Source organism: Mus musculus, chromosome 6 (assembly GCF_000001635.26).
Source record: "Mus musculus strain C57BL/6J chromosome 6, GRCm38.p6 C57BL/6J".
NCBI lineage: Eukaryota > Metazoa > Chordata > Mammalia > Rodentia > Muridae > Mus > Mus musculus.
Window position 1 is genome coordinate 38,075,338 of NC_000072.6, and position 22,993 is coordinate 38,098,330.

At 46.2% G+C, this 22,993-nt stretch overlaps 1 protein-coding gene across 1 annotated transcript in view; it reads right to left on the reverse strand.

Annotated features, from left to right (window-relative positions):
• Window positions 1-22,993, reverse strand: part of Atp6v0a4 (ATPase, H+ transporting, lysosomal V0 subunit A4) — a 76,104-nt gene that overhangs the window by 26,855 nt on the left and 26,256 nt on the right. Inside the window, exons 2-11 of the mRNA NM_080467.3 lie at window positions 18,601-18,734; window positions 17,423-17,501; window positions 17,064-17,158; window positions 13,276-13,401; window positions 12,593-12,687; window positions 10,632-10,758; window positions 7,583-7,665; window positions 6,694-6,787; window positions 3,409-3,621; window positions 1,349-1,499 (exon numbers count right to left, since the gene is read on the reverse strand). Of these exons, the coding sequence (NP_536715.3) occupies window positions 1,349-1,499; window positions 3,409-3,621; window positions 6,694-6,787; window positions 7,583-7,665; window positions 10,632-10,758; window positions 12,593-12,687; window positions 13,276-13,401; window positions 17,064-17,158; window positions 17,423-17,501; window positions 18,601-18,717 (1,180 nt within the window). The 5' untranslated portion in view covers window positions 18,718-18,734. The remainder of the gene's footprint in view (window positions 1-1,348; window positions 1,500-3,408; window positions 3,622-6,693; window positions 6,788-7,582; window positions 7,666-10,631; window positions 10,759-12,592; window positions 12,688-13,275; window positions 13,402-17,063; window positions 17,159-17,422; window positions 17,502-18,600; window positions 18,735-22,993) is intronic.

Consider the following 22,993-nt stretch of genomic DNA (forward strand, 5'->3'; position numbering starts at 1 on the left):
GAAGCTGGGAGATAATGTATCCTTCCTCCTGGGTGGCCTGAAGGACTAATGTCCCCATAGGCTCACATATGTAGACACTGGGTCCCCCAGTTGATGACCCTGTTTGGGAAGATTGTGGAACCTTTAGGAGGTGGAGCCTTGATGAAAGAATTGTGTCACTGAGGCATGGGCTTTAGGCTTTATCGCTGTGTCCCACTTCCTGTTCTCTTTCTGTTTCCTGTGTGCAGCTGACAATGTGATCCCCCGGCTTCCTGGTCCTACTGTCATGCCTGCCCACCATGCCTGTTGTGTACCATGCCATAGCGTACACTCCTTTTGGAACCAAGAGATAAAATAAAGCCTTCCTTCCCTACATTTTTTTGGGGGGTTAGGGCATTTTATCACAGCAACAGGAAGTACTAATCAAATCCCATCTCCAGGAAGTTGTTTATAGAGGTATTTGGCCAGTGTTATAAAAGTAGCTGAGACAGAACTGGAAGCCTGTCTCTAACTTCTATATTCTTTCAAGCGCCATCTTTGGTCTGTCTCCACTACAGACACAGCACCAACAGTTATCCACAGGCATTGCGACCCCATGAGGCCCCTGCATTATTGGTCACAAGTTGCAGAAGACTCAAGCTGTAGAGCTGCACTGTTCTCTGTGTGGCTACAGTCCATCTGGTCTAACCCTCTATTTTACTAACCAGGCCACCAGAACTGTACAGCACCAGGCACTCAGGATCTATTCTGCTGACCCAAAGTCCTGTGTATCCTATCTTTCTCACATCATAACTTCTGGATTGTAAAGATGCTAAAGGGTCCTGGCTGACCTGGAGACGGATGAAAGCTAGGGTTGGGGGCTGGAGAGATGGCTCAGTGGTTAAGAGCACTGGCTACTCTTCCAGAGGTCCTGAGTTCAATTCCCAGCAACTACATGGTGGCTACAACCATCTGTAATGGGATCGGATGACCTCTTCTCGTGTGTCTGAAGACAACTACAATATACTCAGATAAATAAAATAAATAAATAATTCTTTTAAAACTAGGGTTGGCTGCCATTTAAAAGAGCCAGGTGTGGTATGACACACCTGTAAGCTCAGTGCAGAGATGGAAACATGGGAGTCCTGAGTTCAAAGCCATCCCGGGCTACATACGGGACCTTGACTCTAAACAAATACAGACACAAGGACAGGTAAAGACAAAAACCAAATCTTTCATGAGTCAGCATTTACAAAAGACAATACGGGAAATTAAATGAGTCGTCGAGTGTCACGGTATAATTGGATTCGCCTCCTGCATCTACTGAGAGGCACACCTTAGGAATTTTCAATTTCTTGCTACCCCATTGTATGAGCCACCAGGTCCTTACCTGGGTTTATCTCTCGGTAGCTACCTACACCATACGCATCAACAATGTTCTGGAAGCCAGCTGTAAATTTATTCGTCCTGTTGAAGGTGGGAGGGTCTGTTTTAGTTTCCACTTCTGTCATGATGGGAATCATGGAGGAGCCACTGAGTTCCTGCAGAAAGAACAAAGTGACCAATGCCCATGGAGGAGAGCTGATTGCTGGCACAAAGATCTGGACATGAACTTGGGTCATCTCCTGACCTCCCAGAGAACTATGAAAGGAAATGTGTCTCAATGCTTACCTAATATCTCTTACATGAGAGTATCAAAAACTCGGAGCCCATCCTGGTTCTCTGGCCATCTTCCCCCATCCCCAACACACGCGTGTGCACATATACATACATATGTACATACACACACACACACACACACACACACACACACACACACAGCTCTAGGTTCTCTACTCTTCCTCCTCCACCTTTTCCTTCAGAAACTCAGCCACTTTGCTAACTCATCCTTATCTTTCAAGGTGTCATAAGCTTTCTCCCACATGTCTTTTCTGACTGCCCAGTAGGTTTTCCTGACCTAAAAGCTCTAGAAAATCCAGCTGCCTATAGGTGAATCACCAACTTGCCCCAGCTAGGTCCTCCTTGTACCCTGTCATTTCTCAGATCCTCCATTTCCTCAGATTCTTGTTCTGTCCCTTCTGACTTAGTGGCCATCATTCCAGATCAATATTTCTCTCTGGAGTCCTGGCTCCTATTCTATGGGTTGCCACCCTAGTCGGGCCTCACCATCCCCTCCAGCCTTAGTTCTTCTGCTGACTTCACCCACCCACTCTGCCCAGTCATGTCTGGGATAAAACAAACCAAGGGCATTGTTCTTCAAAGCTTCCTATGGTCTAAAGAGTGAAGTCAAAACATTGTCAGAGGGCAGGCTTCTGTGCAAGGTTGACTTAATCCTCCACTGCCACCTTCATAACCCACTTCTCATGGAAACTAAGATTTCAAAGCCACCTCTCCAGGTGCCCAGGTCTTCACAATTCTCTGTGTGCTCCATCCCACTACTCCACATCACCATGGCAACCGTCAGAGGTGCTTTGAGTGGGACTATACCAACAACAAAGGTCTTTAAAGAGTTTAGTCTCAGTTCCCCTGATGTTGTCAGGAGGTACACCTCAAGACAAACCCATTTTAGAGATGAAGAAACTGTGGCATAGCAGAGTTAAGCAACTGTTCCAGGTCATAGAGCAGATGGAGTGGTTTCTCACTGTGTTCTTGAGGAGGAATGGGAGTCACCTCCTTAGCAGCAAGGCCTGAAGCCTTCACTCCTTCTCACACACACCCCATGGCAGCTGACACAGAGGCTGGCAGAGGCCACAAGGGATTATGTTGATGGTGATGACAGTATCTAGGATCTGTTCTCTCTTCATGCTTCCCTCTGCCTCCTACCCACACGAGGCCTTCCACTCCTGTGTGGGAAAACGCCTGTGACAACCCGGAAGACTGAAGAAACTGCTCTAGCCAGCCTCATAGGAAGCTTAGCTTTATTGTAACACAGGACGACTCTACACTGAGACAGGGTCTCCAGTGTCACAGAGCTTCCACCTGCCTCGCCAAAGTCTTCCCATCTCCCAGCTGGCTCCCTCTCAGTCAGATCAGCTTTCCTCCACCCCAGTCCTCTCCCCAATGAGGTTCACCATCCTATTACCCCATGCCATGATCCAAGCAAGCAAGCAATCGCATTCTCCAGCAGGAACTCCAGCTCTCCTCTTCACAGAGCCCATTCCCCCTTGTGGCTCACTCTGGCCCCAAGTATAGTTCCGTGAGGCCTTGCATGGCATGAGACGCTGTCCTGCCTGGGCTTGGATGATGCAATTATCCTCACCTATCAAGTACCGAGTGCCATCCCTCGGGCACTTTTTGGGTCTCAATTTTTTTAAAAGGTACTGAAGGTACGAGAGAGCGTCAGTCCTACCACAAAGCCACCTGTGAAGTTCTCAGTCCCAGAAAGAACAAGCAAGGGGCTGGGGAGGCTGGACGTGACTTGCCCCATCCCCAGCTGCCCCTGCCTCTCACCATGCCTTGCTCCAGGGCCTTCTTAATGTGTCTAGTGTCTGCTACTGGGAACCAGATCTCGGCAATGATGCACTGCTGGGTGACGTCAATGTTGCACATGTTCAGCACATGGTAGACGGCCTTCATCTTCTGTACTTTGATGACCCAGGAGTGCCAGTTGGCAGCTGCTTCCTGCAGCAGGCGCTGTCGGTGAGACTCTGTTTGGGTAATGACCTGAGCAGAACCAAAAACAGAAAAACAATGAACGCTCATGGGGGTATTTGATGCAATGGCAAAAATGGGGGTTCATCTGCCATAGTGGCTTCCCCTGCCCTGAGAAGAGCACGGTCTTCCCTAGTCAAGGTTAGAACTTACAGGCAGAGACCTTATCTTCCTTTCCCCTAAGATCTCCCTCCTGCTGGCGCTCTGGGTTAAACTGTGTATCAAGTTAAGATGAGGCCATGCTGGATTAGCCTGACCCTTGATCTAGAGATCAAGGCACACAAGAAGCACACTGTAGGAAGCATTCATTGATGAGAATGGTGTGTCCACTAGCCTAGGGCATCCTGGCCAGTGGCCACCAGACAAAACAGGAAGGTTCCTCCCTAAGCCCCCTCAGCAAGAGCCCAGCCCAGGTGGCACTTTGATTTTGGCCCCCTGGCCCCCAGAAAGAACTGTGTGTGAGAAGCAACGGCAATTTTCTCTATCCAATTTGTCATCATTTGTTACAATGTTCCCAAAACAGACCAAAGGGTCTCTGTGATAGTCAGTCCAATAAAAGCTAAGAGAGCTCATGAACGGGCAATTTGGCATGAGTGATAGTCACTGGATAGAATTAGACTTCATGTTTTGACAAATAAAATCGGGTCTTCTTTTTCAGGAACCTTTCCTATGTGGCTATTGTGGCATACTATAAAAGACACATTGTAAATGTAAGACCCATAATACACAGGCCTGCACATGGGTCTTGAAAGGTCATTGGGGGGTATAATACAGCCTGGTCCGAGGATTACCAGGAGACAGGACCACCTGGCACAGATGAAACGTTCACAGACTTTACAGCAAAGCTTACCCTAACAAAAACACAGTGTAGTCTCCAGGAAAGACACACCTGCAGGTTAGAGAGATGGCTCAACATATAAAGTTGCTTGCTGCCAAGCCTGACTTCCTAAGTTTGCATCTCAGAGCCTATATGGTGGAAAGAACCTACTTTTACAAGTTGTCCTCTCTCCTGCACATGCTGTAACACTTGTGCCCACACACGCACATATACACACTGACATACATACACATATATACACACACTCACAGACATACATACATTCACACATAGACACACACATACTCTCCCTCTCTCTCTCTCTCTCTCACACACACACACACACACACAATTCAAAAAGAAAAATCCTTCTACCAAAAAATGGCAAAAATGGGGGTTCATCTGTTCTTCTGCTCTGAAAAGATCATATGATCATTTTGTCTCCCAGTTGGTCATTATGCCCAGTGACACCACGTGTGTCTGTGATGAGAATATTCTGGAACAGCAGCAGCATGGAAACTGGTTGTTGAAGTCAGCTGAGTCGACTTCTAGCCAGCCAGTCACTTGATCCCATAACCATACATGCCTGCTTTCATAATTTGTCTCCCCCTGCCAGAAGATGCTGCCAGGCGGGGTGTGGGGTTTCAGATTCATCCTTGGGCATGACGGGACAGAGGGGGAGAAGCTGGCCAATCACAGCTTCCCCGATCCCTGAAGACAATGCCCAGGCCCCACTGTCTATAAGCACAGCCAGCTTATCTCTTCCCACTCTCCTCACAGTACATTCCTGAGGCCCACACAGAGTATTTTCATGAAAGAAATCCCTTGAAGGAAACAGTTTCTGGGACAGTGGCTAAAAAGGAACAGAGACATTAAATACATTAAATACACACATTCTGGGACAGTAAAAGTGTCTGCTAGCCAAAGGCTTTTAAAACACGTGTGCAGATGTGGTGGCATAAACATGTAACTCCATCTGTGAGGCTGAAGCAGGAGGATTGACATGAGCTCAGGACAAGCCTGGATTGCATAACAGATAGTAGTAGCTCTGCCAGGGCTACACAGCAAGACCCGGTCTCAAAAATGAGTAATTAAGGGGCTAGAGAGATGGTTCAGCAGTTAAGAGCACTGACTGCTCTTCCAGAGGTCCTGAGTTCAATTCCCAGCAATCCCATGGTGACTCATAACCATTTGTAATGGGATCCGATGCCTCTTCTGGTGTGTCTGAAGACAGCAACAGAGTGTTCATATACACGAAATAAATAATATTTAAAAATGAATAAATATAACCTAATTTCTAAACCCACACACAGAAGATTTAAATTGTGCTGGCCTATCCAGTAGCCACGAGAATTTAGATTTAATAAGAATCAAACAGTGACTCAATTAGTAAAGCACTTGACAACTGAGTTCAATCCTAGAACCCATCTAAAAGTGCCGGGCACTATGGGATATTCTTGTAATCCGAGGCTTGGAAGGTAGAGGCAGAAGAATCCCTGAAGCTTACTGCCCAGTCAGACTACCTAACTGGTAAAATCAGGGACTCTGCCTCAAACAAGGTAAGTGGCATCCCGGGGGATAATATCTGAAATTGAAATTGTACTCTGGCTTCTACACATGAGCACATATACACATGCGTGTGTGTATGTGTGTGCACACAAAATTTAAATAGCAATCAAAATTCAGTCCCTTAGTGAAACTAGCCAAATTTCAAGAGCTCAACAGCTGCCTGTGTCCCACAAGTACAGCACTGGATAGAGTAGGCTGCAGAGAAACTGTCACATGGAAAGTTACAATGGGCAGTGCCTATACAGAATATCCCATCAGATACAGTCCCAGCCGACTTCACCAGCCAGCTTCCATGCTGCTGCTGCTCCAGCGCGTCCTCATCACAGTGGTTAATCGGCATAACAGTTTGGTACGGGCAAACTGGTTGTTCCACTCAGTTGGCTGACAAGTTGGTTGCAGACTCATCAGGCAAAGGTTGGCCATGAAGGGCTCCTTTCATCAGCTATGGGCGGCTGCCTTGAGGTAAACGAGGGTTGTGGTCCATTCTAAACTGGGAGCAGCATGTGACAGACATGCAGAATTGCCAGCCCCCACTCCCTGAATGCTGCTTTCTAGTTGTGCAATCTGCTACAGCTCCAACCAGAATTGCATAGCAAACATTCCAGGCAGGGGCCTGGGGATTGGATCCACACTGGAAAAATAGAGGCCATGGGCTCACGGCCTGAAGCTCTCACTCATGACCTGAAGCCCTCACTCACGGTGATTAAGTCTTCCAGCCTCACGTTGACACTGGTCAGCATCTCTCTGCGCTCTGCTGCATGCTCTGGGCAGGGGTAGATGGTAGCACGAAACCTGTGTTAAACACATTAAAAAGGACACACGTGAGTGACTACAGAAAAGCTTCTACAGTCCCTTTGCTATGAGGCCATCACTGACTGACTAGACTCAAATGACTAAGCCTTGGCTGAAATGGCCTCCTGTGTGGTCCTTAGAAAATGATTCACAACAGCTGGGCACAATGCCTCGTGCCTATAACCCCCGGCACTTAGAAGGCAGATGAGACGGGAGGATTACAAACGCAAAGCTTTTTCAGAGTGAATTTCAGGCCAGCCTCGGTGTGTACCGCAAGGGGAGGGTGTTTTCCTAGCATGAGTGAGGTCCTGGGTTCAATCCCCAGGACAGCACACACACACACACACACAAACATAAGTAACATCAACATTGTTCTACAGAAAGCTGGACCATGGAGATTACTTTTTCCTTTTCTATGTGCTGTTTTTTGGTGTCAGTGAATCAAATCCAGGGTCTCCAGCATGTCAGTCAGGCAAGCGCCCCACCACCATGCTGTGCCTCCCGTTCAGCCCACTCAAGCAGCAAGCTAGACTAGAAGAACAAGGTATAACCTGGACCAGGCTGTGTCGCTCGCTACTTTGTTACCTTGGTAACTGGTTAGTTACCTTCTCCCTGTTCCTATGCTCACAACTATTGACAGTCGTTGTGTCTTCAGCATCATTTAAAATGATCTTCTGGAAGTTACTCTAAAGTCCTAGTCAACTTCAAAGAGGGCCCAGTCACGGGCATTCTGCATGGCACAACTCTTTATCCACATCCAACCCCAGTCACCATGATAGTGCGACAGTCTCTCACCCGTCACAGATCTTCTTGATTTTCAGCCTGAGCTGTTCTCCTTGGTAAAATATGATGAATATATTCTTTTTAATTTCTTCTTTCTGGAATATCAGAAAAAAAAAATGTATTTTCCTTCCTTCCTTCTTTCCCAGAGTTGGGGGTGGATGACCTGTGTAAACATTCCACCACTGAGCTACACCTAGCAGAACATAAACTATAAAATCTGAAAGCCCCAAAGTAATAGGGATACTGCTTGCTAATCAAGGAGGCCACAGGAGCGTCTAATTCTGCTCTCACCCCCAGGAAGAAGAGCCATGCTCACACCTAAGAAAACACCTCAAAGAGAGGCTCGGGTAATCCAAGTATCAAAACAGCAGTCGCTAGCAGGGCGTCAGAAGCAGCTGTAAACACCTGCATGTTACAGGTTAGTCTATGCCTGATACTTAACAAAGGGAAAGCTGTGGCTGTTTTGACTCACACAGCTGCTGACTAGGTGCTCTTAAGAACACTGTAGGCCAGTGGGTGTGGTGGCACACGCCTTTAATCCCAGCATTCAGGAGGAATTTAAACTTTTCAGGCAGTCAGGGATAAGCAGTGAGACCCTGCTCAAAACAAAGGAACAAATGAAACACACAAAAGCCATTGCTTAAAGTAATGTTTCAGACTGGGGGTGTAACTAGTTCAGTGGCTGAGGGTCCACTGGGCTTGCGAAAAGCCCTGGGTTCAAACCTCAGCAATGCAAACACAAAATTTGTTTGTAACAATGCAAATATGAACTGACACAATGCTCTCAGCTTGTTGTCGCTGCTTTTCATTTGAAGGGATAAAGAAAAACAATAAAACACGTTCCAATGAACTTATCACAGCACTTGGGACCCTGGACTCAGGTGCCACTTCAAAGAGATGCCACTTGTCAGGCCCAGAAGGTGTCATGAAAACGTCACACACCCTTCAAGCCAATAAGCCTCCCTTCCTTGGATTCGTCTTACAGACTTGATTCATTAAGAAGTAAAACGCCACATGCTTAATCCCAGGACTAAGAAGATGAGGAAGAAAGTCTTGAGTTAAAGCCGGCCTGAGGATAGCTACACTGTCTCAAAACAACCACCCAAAGGTTAGGAGCAGAGACACCATAGAGGGTACCCAGAAGCAAGCGTCCAGAGATACATCCTGAAGGTCCCATCACCCAGCATCCCTCACAGTAGTACCCGTACACATGATCGCTTCGGTGGCTTCTCATAGGAACAGGTTAGAGGTGTTCTGGAATTTCTGCAAATGCCTACTTTACACTATTTCCAAACATCCTCCAAGTATGGAAGCTTGCTGGTCTTTTTCTGAAGGTTGAGGTCATCTAGTCTCTAGATCTGCTAGAATCAGGCATCCATTCTGACTTCCTGGCACCTGCTAGGTGACCCTCCGTCCATGAGCCTCTTTCTCCAGATAGTCCCTTTATAAACACTCTCTCCCACCATGATGACTACATTGTCAAAACCTAATTCTGAAGTAGCGGTTCAACACCACAATTTAAAATAACCATAGAAACCGGGTGTGGTGCCCATGCCTGTGATCTTAGCACTTGGGCACTATAGGCCCAAGATGAGAGGTTCAAGGCCTGTCTCTGCTGCATGGACAATTTGAAGTCAGTCTGGGACATGTGAAACTCTACCAAAACACATACATACACACAAAGAATAAAGGATGCACAGGACTATAGGTAGACATTTTCTTATTAAGTGAGAGAGAGCAGAAAAATCATTTCCATATAAAATTATAACTGTACTCAGGAGAGAGAGACAAGCAGATCTCTGAGTTCGAGGCCAGCCTGCTCTACAGAGTGAGTTCCAGGACAACCAGGACTATACAGAAAAACTTTATCTTGAAAAACCAAAAAAAAAAAAAATACATAGATGCATAATTATAACTGCCTTGGTTAGAGAAAAGCAATACAAAAAGATAGTTAAGGGCTAGAGAGATGGCTCAATGGTTAAGAGCACTGACTGCTCTTCCAGAGGTCCTGAGTTCAATTCCCAGCAACCACATGGTGGCTCACAACCATCTGTAATGGGATCTGATGTCCTCTTCTGGTGTGTCTGAAAAGAGTGACAATGTACTCATATACATAAAATAAATAAATCTTTAAAAAAAATAAAAGAAGATAGTTAAAATATACTGGTATACTAGAGATCATTTCGGGGGGGGGGACTTTTTTTTTAGTTACTCACAGGAAAGAGCATGAACACAGAACACAGCCCCCACCCCCCAATCACAAATAATGTGGTTGAGTTTCTCCTGTTGGGTCAGCACATTTCAGATGCACTGGATAAGTCTCACCCTGGGATAACCTTAGCATCTCCTCACCGGATAAATATGTGCTTTTCCCCCCCCTTATTCTCCATTTTATTTTAACTATTTTTTTTAATCAAATGTAACTTAAGATTAATGTTTCAGCCTCTCCTCTGGAAGATTACAGACTTTTGGCTTCTGGGAGTGAAAATCAAGCAGGCTTAAATATTAATTGCAAGGGTAGAGGAAACAATTATCTTATAGACTTAACAGCAATAACTGTGTAGCTTCAGGGAAGAGCCTTCTCATGGGTAACCTGTGGACTGTAGGCAGCAAGCATCTTTTTATCTTGTCAACATCACCTGGGAGGCTGTAAGAAGTGCAGACCCTCAGGCTCCAAACCAGCCCAGCTAGGTCCCAGGTGACCCTGCAATCCGAGTGAGAGTACGCTGAAGCTGGACTGCAGTCGGCTCTGGCTGATGAAAACAGAGCAGCCTCACATGGTCCTAGTATTGTACATTTCTAGAAACAAGATGCCTACCTACACAGTTGGAGGAATGAATAAACGATGCTGTGTTAAGAAGAACTGGTCCTTGAAAAGACCTGTCAAATGTACTAAATTTAAAGGAGGGGGTGAGAGAAGGAGAGAAGGATTAAGGAAAGAAAGAGAGAGAAGAGAGGAGGTGGGGGAGGAAACAGACGCTAGCTGCTTGAGAGAGGGAGGTCTTTAGTGCTATGGACTCCAGGAAGCTCACAGAGCCCTCCTGCAGGCCGGAGTGCCCACCGTCACAGGGTCCTCCAGAAGTGTGTCCATTTCACTGAACTTCAAGTACACGTTTCCCCGGCAAACTCTCCACAGCAGCCTCTCGAAGGAAGCCATCCTCTCCCTGTTTATCACACCAGCCGTGAACCTAGAAAGCAGGAAGAGGAGACATCCATGAGGCATAGGCTTGTGGGAGGGATGATGGGAACTGCTCACAAGGCCACACACGTCCCAGCTCCAGCTTGCCCATATCTTATTAGATTGTCTATTTTCTTAATCATTACAATTCTATTTATACTATATATATATATATATATATATATATATATATATATATGTATATATATATATATATATAACATTATATAATACTATATATTATGTAGTATATATCATATGTATTATATATGATAGACCTTTTTATGGTGTGGTAGCCAATGTCAGTAAATGTTCAATGGTCTCGACACATTTTTATCTTTAAAAAGCAATCCCTTAGGAAACACACATTAGCCAGGCGGTATAGCACATGCTACATGCTTTGATTGCAGTACTCAGGAGCGAGGAGCAGGTGGATCTCTAAGTTTGAGTCCAGCCTAAAGAGCAAGTTCCAGAACACCCAGGGCTAAACAAGAAAGTCCTGTCTTGAAACACACACACACACACACACACACACACACACACACACACACACACTGAACACATGGATGTCCAGGTATCCTGGTACATAGATAACTGCTAGCCTAAACATCTGACATGGTCTTCAAACTGTAACTTTTCAATGTTTTATTACTTTAGATGACATTGAGCTTGCGTTATCTTTGGGTAAAATATTTATATAAACATTACCTTCTTTCCATTTCTAATTTTGTGAGGGTTTTTGTTTTGCTCTGTTTTTGTTTGTTTGCTTGTTAAATGGGATTTCTCTGTGTAGCCCTGGCTGTCTTGGAGCTCACTACGTGGACCAATCTGGCCTTGAACTCATGGAGATTCACCTGTTTCTGCCTCCTGAGTGCTGGGGCTAAAGGCGTGCACCAACAAGCCCGGCTCCATTTCAAATTTCAATAGGTTCTCAATATGTACTGAATAAAAGATTAGGGACCTCCAACCACACTGTTCATAAATACCTTCATCTATCTCACAAGAGCACTGAATGCAATCCCATGTTGAATTGCCAAATATTCTCAAAAGTATGTATGCTGTATTAGTATCATATATTTAGAGTTGATTTGCCTGCTCAATCCTGTCATTTCCGAGGACACTTGAAAACTCCAAGTACATTTTATCAAACATATCTACCTCCTAACTTTATCCCAAAGCTAGGGAAGAGTTGCATATAAAGAATGAACAGAGACTCCTCATGGGGGCCATGTACAGGAACTCTCCAAGCTTAAAAACATGCCTATCATCGTGAGCAAGGGGCACTCCCTCCCCCACCTCACTGCAGAGAGAATCTCTTGTGTGATGTATGGAAGCATCGCCTGTCAATCAAATGCTGTTGGCCAATGAGCTTAGGCAGGAAAGAGGAGGTGGAAGTTCTGGTATAGAGAGAGAGGATTCTGGGATAGAGTCAGGCTCAGAGGATTCACCCAGGAACACGGAAGAGGAGACACATGGAACCTATTCAGAGTAACGTGCCATGTGGCTGAAACTTACATCAGAATAAACAGGCTATTCATTGATGAGCTAGCTAGAGAACAAGCCAAAGCTTGTGGCCAAGGTGTTTGGGAATATGTTTTGGATTTCAGAGTTGTTTCTCTGGGAGCTTGGGGTGTGGGAGGAGAACCATGCACCGCACCAGCCTTGTGTGTTACTCCTGGGTCTGTTTCTTTGTAGAGCCCTGTATTCATTTACAGGCTGTTCCACACCCAGGAGCTCATTGTTCACTGATTGGTCAGTCCGGGAGATTGATCACATTCCAGACGTCGAGTGAAAGACCAAGCACCTATCCACACCCAGTTCTCAGGGCATGGAGATATACTAACCCCAACTTTCCAGTCATGAAGGCAGGTATGGTTCTTAGCTCCAAGAGACCCGAAGTGTCTTCAACAAAGAAATCTTCACCTAAGTTGGTTTCTGTCTGAAAGACAAAACACCGGCCTGTCAAACACAGGACAACATAGAAGCCCCTGAACCCCTGGGTTTGCTCTGTTTCTAAGGAAGCTTTAATCTTCTACAGATGTCAACACAAATGAACAGGCAGAGAGCTCCTTGTCAGGATACCCGCCCCCATCCCACACCCCCACACCTTCCAACACAACCACAACAACCTTCCCACCCCAAGCCTAAGTTTGCTCAAACCCAGACCTCTCTAGTTCTGACTCTCCTTCCCCTAGGCCATACTTGTATTTTCTTAATTGAGACAGGGTCTCATTATGCTACCCTGGCTGGCCTGGAACATGATCTATAAGCCAGCCCTACCCCTGCCTCCCAAGTGCTAGAACTGAAGGCATGCACAATTATACCCAACCTGAGAGCAACAATATTTTTTAATTCAATTGAGCCCGCATCACTGCTACTGTACCTGTCATATTTCCCTTCACTGATAGCTTGACTATGAGGCAAGAAACAAAGTATTTTATCCTTAGGCCAGACCAGTCAGTTTTCAAAATAGGAACTTAAGACTCAGAGAATAGGGCCCTTTATCAACCCCACCCCAAGAAAATACCTCAAAAAAGTCCTGGGTTTTCTTTAGGAGGTATTTGAGCTCTGTCAGTTCCAGAAAGCTCTTCTTCAAAGCCTGGTGGCTCTGGTTGGCTTCCTGCAGCTCTCCTTCCAACTTCTCTAGAGTCGTCTGCAAGGGAGGAAAAAAACGAGCCAGGTAAAAAGTGTTGTGACATTTCTTCTATACGTTAACCAATTAACCAGTAGCCACAGTCACTAACCAGCCATCAAAGAGGCAGTCCCCATGTCAGAGCATAGCTGAAGCTGTGCCCTGTTCTGCTGCAAACCATGCTTTCCTGTAGAACATAGTGAAAGCCAGTGTCCAGATGCAGACAATGCAAAAACACCTTGAGGAGTGGAAGACAGCTCATGAGGAAGTCATGGTGTCTTTCCCTCTTTTAAAACCCCTAAAAGGTAGGAAATCTTACACAGTGGGAATTCATTCTGTCCAAACACACTGTGATGATGGTTAAAATGCAAAAGAGACTGTAACATCTCCCTCAGCCACTCCTCAGACCCACACCCCAGACACCCCAGTTCTACAAGGATCCAAAGAGCCAAACACAAACCAGAGAAAAGAGGCTACAGAAAAGGTGAGAAAAAAAACACAAGAAGGCAGAACTGAGACAAAAAACAATTCCTTTTTCCAAATGAGCGCACACACACACACACACACACACACACACACACTCACACACACACACAAATACGGAAATCACCAGCAAAATCAAGACACAAAAGGAAACACAAAGAGACAAGTAAGCTTGCAGCTTTCACTGACAAAGAAATGGTTAAACTGAGAAATAAGAAAGCAGGTAGGAAGGGGACCAGCTAGCTGGCTCAGCAGGTAAAGGTGCTTGTTGCCAAGACTGACAACCCGAATCCATCCATAAGGCTCACATGGTGAAAGGAGAGAACCAACTCCGCCAGAAGTTGTCCTCTGGCTTCTACATGCACATCACAGCATGTGCTTTTGAGCACGCATGCACACAGAGAGACGCAAATTTAACAATTTGAAAATCAGGTAGACATAAAAAGAGAATCTAGTATATTCTAGACACAATTTGTAAATGTAATATTGAAGTTTAACAGCCAGGCATGGTGTCTCACACCTTTAATCCCCCAGCACTCAAGAAGCAGAGGCATGGAGACTTCTGAGAGTTCGAGGCCAGCCTGGTCTACACAGTGAGTTCCAAGACAGCCAGAGCTATATAATAGAGACCCTATCTCAAAAACAAACAGACAAACAACAATATAAAAACCTGGAAGATTGCTTACCTAAAAAGACCTTTAAAATACAATGGAAAGGACTGGAAAGTTGGCTGAGGGTTAAGAACACTTACTGCTCTTGCAGGGAACCAGAGTTCAATTCCACGAGGCTCACAACTATCTATAACAACCCCCTGTAACTCTATCCCAGGAGACCTGATGTCCTCTCTTCTGACACCTGTGGACACCAGGCACTCACATGGTGCTCAGACACACATGCAGGCAAAACACCAGTACACATACAATAAAGTTTTAAAATAATGAGAATAAGTTACAGAAGAAAACCAATATAGCTGACCAAGATAAAATTTAAAATGGAGAATAGTAAGCCATGGTGTGTGTGTGTGTGTGTGTGTGTGTGTGTGTGTGTGTGTGTGTGTGTCTATATATATGTTTGTATGTGTACATATGTGTGGAGGCCAGGGATCAGCCTTGGGTGTTGTTCCTCATAAACCATCCACCTTGGTTTGCTATTTCGGTTGTTTTGTTCTGTTATTTAGAAGGGGTGTCTTGTTGGCCTGTAGCTCACCTAGCGAGTCCCCATGCTCTCCCTGTCTCTGCTTCCCCTGTGTTGGGATTATGAACATGTGCCACCATGTCTAGCTTTATTATTGTTGTTATTATTTAATAGAGGATGTGAGGAATCAAACTCCGGGTCCTTGTTCGTACAGCAAGCAACTCCCCTATCTGGCGGTTTGAATAGGAATGACCCCTGTAGATTGATGAGTTTGAATGCTTGGCCATAGGGAGTGGCACTACTAGGAAGTGTGGCCTTGTTGGAGTAGGTGTGGCCTTGTTGAAGGAAGTATGTCACTCTGGGGTGAGCTTTGAGGTCATATATGCTCAAGCTACACCCAGTGTGGGACACAGTCTCCTCAGCTATCTTCTGATCAGGATGCAGAGCCCTTAGCTCCTCTAGCACCATGTCTGTCTGCACACTGTCATGTTTCCCGGACAGGATGATAACGGACTAAACCTCTGCACCAGCCCCACTTAAATGCTTTCTTTATAAGCATTGCCCTGGACATGGCGTCTCTTCACAGCAATAAAGCTCTCACTAAGACATCTATTGAGCTATCTTGGTAGTCTACAACTATGTGAGGGCAGTAAACTAAAGAGCGGAGTCAGAAACCATGACCAGTGAAAATGGATTAAGGTCACCAATGTTCAAACTGTGGTGTATCGGCAGTCTAGGACTAGGCTCATGTTCCAAGAGATCCAAAGTCCTTCCTTGGCATCGAGCACACACATGGTGCACATACATATACGCAGACAAACACTCACATGTATAAAATAAATACATCTTTTTTTTTTTTTAAGGAAGACTATCCTCTGTCCCCTGAAAACATGTTTATAATGTCAGACAAATTTGGAGCAGTGAAACTCGGAATTCCTGCTTTGGTTCAGCTGAGGGTTTTACAGGACAGAGAATAAAACTAATCACCACACGCTGAGTCCAGCTGGATAAACTTTTTTTTTTTTTTTAAGGTAGAAAGAGCCAGTTCATAGCCCTTTTTTGTGTGTGCCAAGCACATAACTGGAAAACATTCCATCCCACCCATACTTGCCCATTCAGCTCATCCTATGCCAACACACTAAGCCTTCATTGCCTGTGAAAAACTTTGGTGCACAGAAGAAATCTCTCCTCAAAATGGTGTGAGCTTTGTTGACAAAGCAAAACAGCCCCCCCTTAATTAGCATAAGAGCCTTAAAGTTGCACCCTGAGATTTTCTTTTCTTTTCTTTTTCTTTTTCTTTTTCTTTCTTTCTTTTTTTTTTTTTAATTAATTTTCGAGACAGGGTTCCTCTGTGTAGCCCTGGCTGTCCTGGAACTCACTCTGTAGACCAGGCTGGCCTCGAACTCAGAGATCCGCTTGCCTCTGCCTCCCGAGTGCTGGGATTAAAGGCGTGTGCCACCACGCCTGGCTTTTCTTTTGGTTTATTTATTTATTTATTTATTTTAATTTTTTTTTTTCCTGAGATTTTTCTTAGGATAGTGTCTTAGTTGGGGTTTCTACTGCTGTGGCAAAACACCAAGAACAAAATCAACCTGCAGAGAATGGGTTGTTTTTGTTTGTTTGTTTGTTTGTTTGTTTTCACCTCACAGCTCTACATCACAGTCCATCACCGAGGGAAGTCAGGACAGAAACTCAAACAGGGCAGGAAGCTGGAGACAGGAGCCGATGCAGAGGCCATGGCTTGCTTCAGCCTTCTTTCTTATAGAACCCAGAATCCAGCCCGGGAATGACACCACCCACAAGGGGCGGGCACCTCCCACAATCCATCACTAATTAGGAAGATGCCCTATGGGCCTGCCTACAGCCCAATCTCATGGAAGCATTTTCTCAACCAAGGCTTCCTCCTCTCAGATGGCTCTAGCTTGTGACAAGTTGGTATAAAATTAGCCAGTTGCAGACACAAAATAACCCCCACAGGGAACTATCACCCACTTGCTCACGTGTAAAGAACGTGAGAGCCACTTGATCATTCTGAGCTGGGGAGATGGTTAAAGTAAGGCACTTACCTCCAGGGTGATCATTTCCCGAGGGAGAGGGGTCTCAGCATCCTTCTCAGGCACTTGGATTAAAATCTCGTTTTGCATCTCATCTTCCAGAAAACCTGGAACACAGGTGATCATGACTTCCCAGAACTAAGAGGGGGTCCAGCGGAACAGGTGCCCTCGGCCAGCTTAGCTATCTGTGCTGTTGGAGCTCCCGCCCAACAGCTGGGTCCATCCTCCAACCTTCTATACCCTCCGCCTTGGGAATCACCTCAGAAAGTATCACTCATAGCACAGTTATGCCAAGTAACATGGTGGTTATAGTCTACAAACCAGTTACGTCTTCCAGTTCACATTTAGGCAGTAAGGGGGAGGTAGCTTACGCAGGATTCTCTCCAGTGACTCACACCTTCGGACTTCATTCACAAACTTCCTCTGGAAGCTGTTCACATTTGCATTTAGCTGCAGGAAAGGGGAACCACAGGTTTACATTAGGATTCCACAGCTGCCAGTGGCTTCAACCCTGTATCATCTTCTTGATGCGGGAGACTGTTGCTAGGAGTGTCTTCGGAATAGATATGGCTGTGCACAAGATACACGAGTTATAGGCAAGGTGCACCCTCCAGTTCCCACACACCTCAGTGGGGTCAGGAATATGAGGGACCTTGAATACTGTACAGGTCTACATAGTGCATCCGGGTCATCATCAAGAACTCGACCTTTGCCATGAGTAACTCTCACACTGGGTCTGGAGGCAAGGCTCAGCGGTTTAGAGTGCTTGTTAGTCTTGCTTGTTAGGTTTCCAGCACCCAAGAGGCAGCTCATAGCCATGTAACTCAGCGGACCCAACGCCTATGGCCTCGTGAGCACCCTCACTCACATGCACACAGTCACATACAGACACACATGTCTACATGTGATAAAGTGATAAAAATAAAAACTCTTTAAAATGTTAGTGAGGACTATGCTAACAACTAGTGACACAGGCTCCCACAAGGGAGCTTGCTGAGGAAATAAAGGACTAATTTTCTAAATTGCACTCAGTAAAAGCTTGACAAAGATATAATGGCCCATGCGAAGCAATGCCCCAGACAGTCCATTCCTAGAATATCTTCACTGGAACTCAGTGTCTCTAGAAACTGCAGACTACAGAATGTGCTGCCTCTAGTCTGACTAGTCAGAGAAAACAGACTGTCTGCTTTCATTGGACTCATTGGAATCCATTGGGATCACTGGATTCATTCTCTGATCCACTGGAAATCAGTAATCGACGCATTCATTGCCCAGATCCATTGGAGATCCTTGTGGTACAAGGATTGAGACAAGGAGATGTCTACCATCCAGCCCTTGCGCTAAAGCTTCCAGAAAAGACATGGGAGGAGGACTTGTTGAGGGTCATCAGAAATCTTAGCCAGAGGTCAGGGCCGTGGAATTCCACCCATCCAGGCTCTGGGATCCTCTTCCTGCAGAATATGTTTTGTTGATTAGCAAGAAGTATTGTGCAAGGGCTATCTGCTGCCTTCCCCACCTCCTTCTTATCTCCAAGGAATGTAGTACCTACATCTTTGAACTGAACCAAGCCAAGCTCTCCCAGCTCAGCTACACAGCAATACGCAGCCTCCACCTGGAGAAACACTTGGGATAAACACATCTCCTCACTTCGAAACACAGATGCCATGTTGGTCCAGCCTTAGTCTGGAGGGAAAAGAAAGAGATGGAAGAGATTAATAAATATATGAAAATCTTAATGTGCTTTCTTTCAGTTAGGATTTTTTTTTTCCAAGACAGGGTTTCTCTGCGTAGCCTTGGCTGTCCTGGAACTCACTCTCTAGACCAGGCTGACCTCAAACTCAGAAATTCGCCTGCCTCTGCCTCCCAAGTGCTGGGATTAAAGGTGTGCGCCACCACGCCTGGCTTTCAGTTAGGATTTTAAAGAAATCAGGACTGGATTAAAGTTCAGTGAGAGCGTACTGACATAGCATGTACGCACCCCTAGTTCAATCCCCAGTACCTGCTCACCACAGAAAGACAAACAGACAGATGGACGGACAGACAAGACTAATAGACCAACATCATCAAACCCAAATAACCCCAAACTGAAACTTATAAGCACCAATCTGATGCCATGGCTGGAAGAAGTGCCTGTCCCCTACCTCCAACTACAACACAAGAGCCCTGGGGGAGAAAGGGGGGGCGGGGTTTAGCTTTCCCTCTAGCTATGTATTGATAATGCTTATACATTATACAAGGATGAGTTTTGGATGTAGATTTGGGTCCCAGCCCCAAGACAGTGTGCTGGGGATATGTATTTAGCAAATATGGAAATCTAAAAGTTCTTGCACCAAGCATTTCAGATAAGGGAGGCACAAGCTCGGTGAGGAGACGTCCGAGGCAGTGGCGGGAGCACTCTCAAAGTTTCACTGGGAAGTTCATAGCCATCCAGGGGCCTGTCTCTCTCTCAAAGCTGCTTTCCCACCATTGCTCATACACACACACGCTTTCCGACGCTCAGGGACACAATGCATTCCAAAGCATCGAGTGTGGTGTTTGTGACTCAACAATTCCCTACCTCCAAACACTTATCACAGGCCTGGGCGATCGATGCTCAGTGGAGAAAGGTGCCTGCCATTTGGCCTGATTTAATTGAGTTCAATCCTAGGAACTACAACATAGAGGGGGAGAGCCAGGTATGATAGTGCACACCTTTAATCCCAGCACTAGGGAGGCAGAAAGCAGGTGGATCTCTGAGTTCAAGGCCAGCTTGGATTACAGAGCCAGGACTACCCAGAGAAACCTTGCCTCAGAAAACAACAACAAATGCATACACACACACACACACACACAAGCACGACAGAGTGAAAAAGAGAGAACAGATTTACAAAGGGGTTCAACGAGCCCCAAAGTTTTCACCAGGAAACACACCAGGCTAAGAGGCCTGGCGTCCAGGCCATTTAGACCCAGGAGAGCCTCTCATGTGACAGACTGCCTGGCCTGTCACCCATCTGCCACACTGCCTACAAGTGTGGGTGTTTGAAGCTCACCACCTCATCTTACCCCCGTGGCCCAAGCCAGAAGGCCCTCAGGTTTGTAGGTCCAGGACGCCAGTCTAAGACCCTCAGTCTCTTTTCCCCCTGGCTGGCATACAGCCCTGTACTATTCTGGTTTCCATATGAACCCCAGGGCCTGCAGCCCCGAATCCCTCCTTACTTCACTGAAAAGCTCTGGACTCAACTCCAGATCCTGGAAGATAAGGATCCCTCTACTTCGTGGCTTGCCGGGCCTTGACCTGTCCCTTGGTTCCATCTATGAGAGGACCCCTCCCCCCAACTCTCTTCCTCCTGGACTCGAATCTAGAGGACGACACCTGTTCTAAACAGGACCCCATGACACACACTTTTCTGTGTCCCTAGACTACCAACAGTTCAAGTCCTTTCTGATTCCGTACTCCTTCCCAACCCCACACACCCTTCCCTGGAACTCCTCTCCTGGACCTTTGGGGGTTACACACACACACTACACACTCATGAGAACAAAACAGCCACAGGGCACAGGGCACTGCTTTCCTTTAGTGTCTCGATTGGGACAGAGGGTGAGGGAGGGCACCCTTCTGGGTTAGGAAGAAAGGCGAAGACGATTCACAATGACCAACTACAGTCCATGGAGTACAAGCAGGGCATGCTGGCCTGTCCGCTACAGACCGATTTCCCACAGTCCCCCTCCCCTCCCCCTCCCCCCTCCCGAGGGTCCCCGCTGCTTCTCTCTATCATTTTTTTTCCCTTCAAGTTGACCCGGAAAACCAGCGTCCTCAAGCATAGATCTGACTTCCTAACATCCAGCCGACCCACAACCTGCCAGATGCAGGATAAAGTCTAAAGCCTGTGAGAAGGCTGAGAAAAGGCCTTGGATGTGGCCCTTGTCTTCTCAGCTCCATCTGTCTCAGTCTCCTCTCCAGACATCTGTACTGATTTCTCCCTGTTTCAGCACCTACCCCAGGGCCTTTGCTCACGAATCTCAGCTGAGTCTAGAATCTCAGTCTCCCCTCTCTGCCACCCAACCAACACCCCACATAATAATATCATCTCTCTATTCCTTCAGCAAACCTTCCTTGACTATCCTGCCTCCTGTCTGCTGCCCAATTATCAGTCAATGACTTGCTTAACAAGTTCCCTAATCTCCATTAGGCAACAAAATCCCGAGGCCGGGACTCTCCAGTGATCATTATTCTAGTATAAAGCTAACTCGATATTAATCACAAAATAATTGTCAAAAATGATTTCCTGACTTATTTCTTTTCCTTAACCCCCACCCCACCTGCCCCAGAAGTCCACCAACTGGCACTACACTCTGCTTTTGAGCACCAAAATGAATCAGAAAGATTTTTACTATTGTATCTGATAAACTGGGCAACATGTTCATTCACAGAAACAAGGCATTAGCCTCAGGCAGATCAAAAAGCACGGTGCTTTCTCACCTGAGTTTCCTTGGAGCTTGTTCTGTGTGGGGGACCCACTGCCTGATTCCTGGAGCAGGGCACAGCAGAAGCAGAAGCAGTAGCAGCAGCAAGTGGCCACAGTCAGTTGTGGCTTTCAAGTGGTCCAGGGCCCGGTGGCAGGGAGGCTGCCCAGCCTCTCCCCCTTCACACACTGTCCTGGCTCCCTCTCCAGAGGCCACTCTGTTGTATCAACACATCCTGCAGTGGGTGAGGTCAAACCTGCCACACCAGCCAGCCCTGCTCCACCCAGCCCCACCTGGGCCCCGCCCTCAACATCGACCTTGAAAGTCCCCACTGCCAAGCAAGAACAGAGTTCTCTCTAAGAAGGTAACTCGCCCCTCTGGGAACTGAGGTGGGGTACAAGGTTTCCAGAGGCCTTAGAAGGGTAAGACAGAGAGCAGGCTAGTTCAGCTCCTACACAAATCAAAACACTCCTTCAGTCTCAAGAATGAGGCTGGGGTGTGGCTTACTGGTAGAACACTTGCCTAGCACGTAGGAGGCCCTGGGTTTGATCCCAGCCTTGCACAAAACAGTAAGAATGAAATAACATTAAGAAGTAGTTTTGGAAGCAAACAAAGGATCTCATTTACCATCCTCATAAGTATTTTCCCAGACACTCTTTCCAAAGGTGAAGAGACAGATGAATCCTTAGGAAAGTCCAGCAAAGCAATGAGAGGAACAGAGCCAGAGATTTTTTTTCCCTGGGCACACAGGCTTCCTCTGCAACAGCCACCTGCTGCCTCCACCTGAATGAACTTTGCAGAACAGCTTTTCCAGGTGGTTGTGTGCCAGTGCCCTTTGTGCACCCATCTGGGGGTCCCTGCAAAATGTACCCACCGAGTCCTCAAATGAGGGGTGGCTTTTAGGCTTTTTGTTTGTTTTTGTCTTGTTTTCCATTTTGGATTGTGTGTGTGTGTGTGCCAGTGTTTTGAAACAGGCTGGCCTTGAACTTACTATGTAAAAGAACTTCTGATCCTCGTGTCCCCCACCTCCCCATGTGCCACCACGTGTGGTATATGTGATGTTGGGGATTGAGCACAGGGCTTCAGCTATACTAAGCAGGTACTCCACTAACCGAGCTACACTCACAGCTCTTGGCTTTTACTGTTTCTTATGGGAAACATTTAAATATCTGTCAGAGTAGAAAGACGAATCAGTACAAGAACCTTCCAGGTATGCGTCATTCAACGTCGACCATTTGAATTTTGTGCCATCTAAACTCTCCTCTCCTCTAATTATTAATACTTTGAAGCTAATACCATATAGCATACCATTTCTTTTAAAAAAAACTGTCAACATGCCATATATCTCTAAAAGATAAAGATTCTTTTATAGACAGAAACATGCACACCAAGTCACCATCACACCTCAAATTCATCGGCAATTTCTTCATATCAAATATCCTACCAGGGATGTCTGTGCTGGTTCTCACTGTCGTCTTGACACAACCTAGAGACACCTG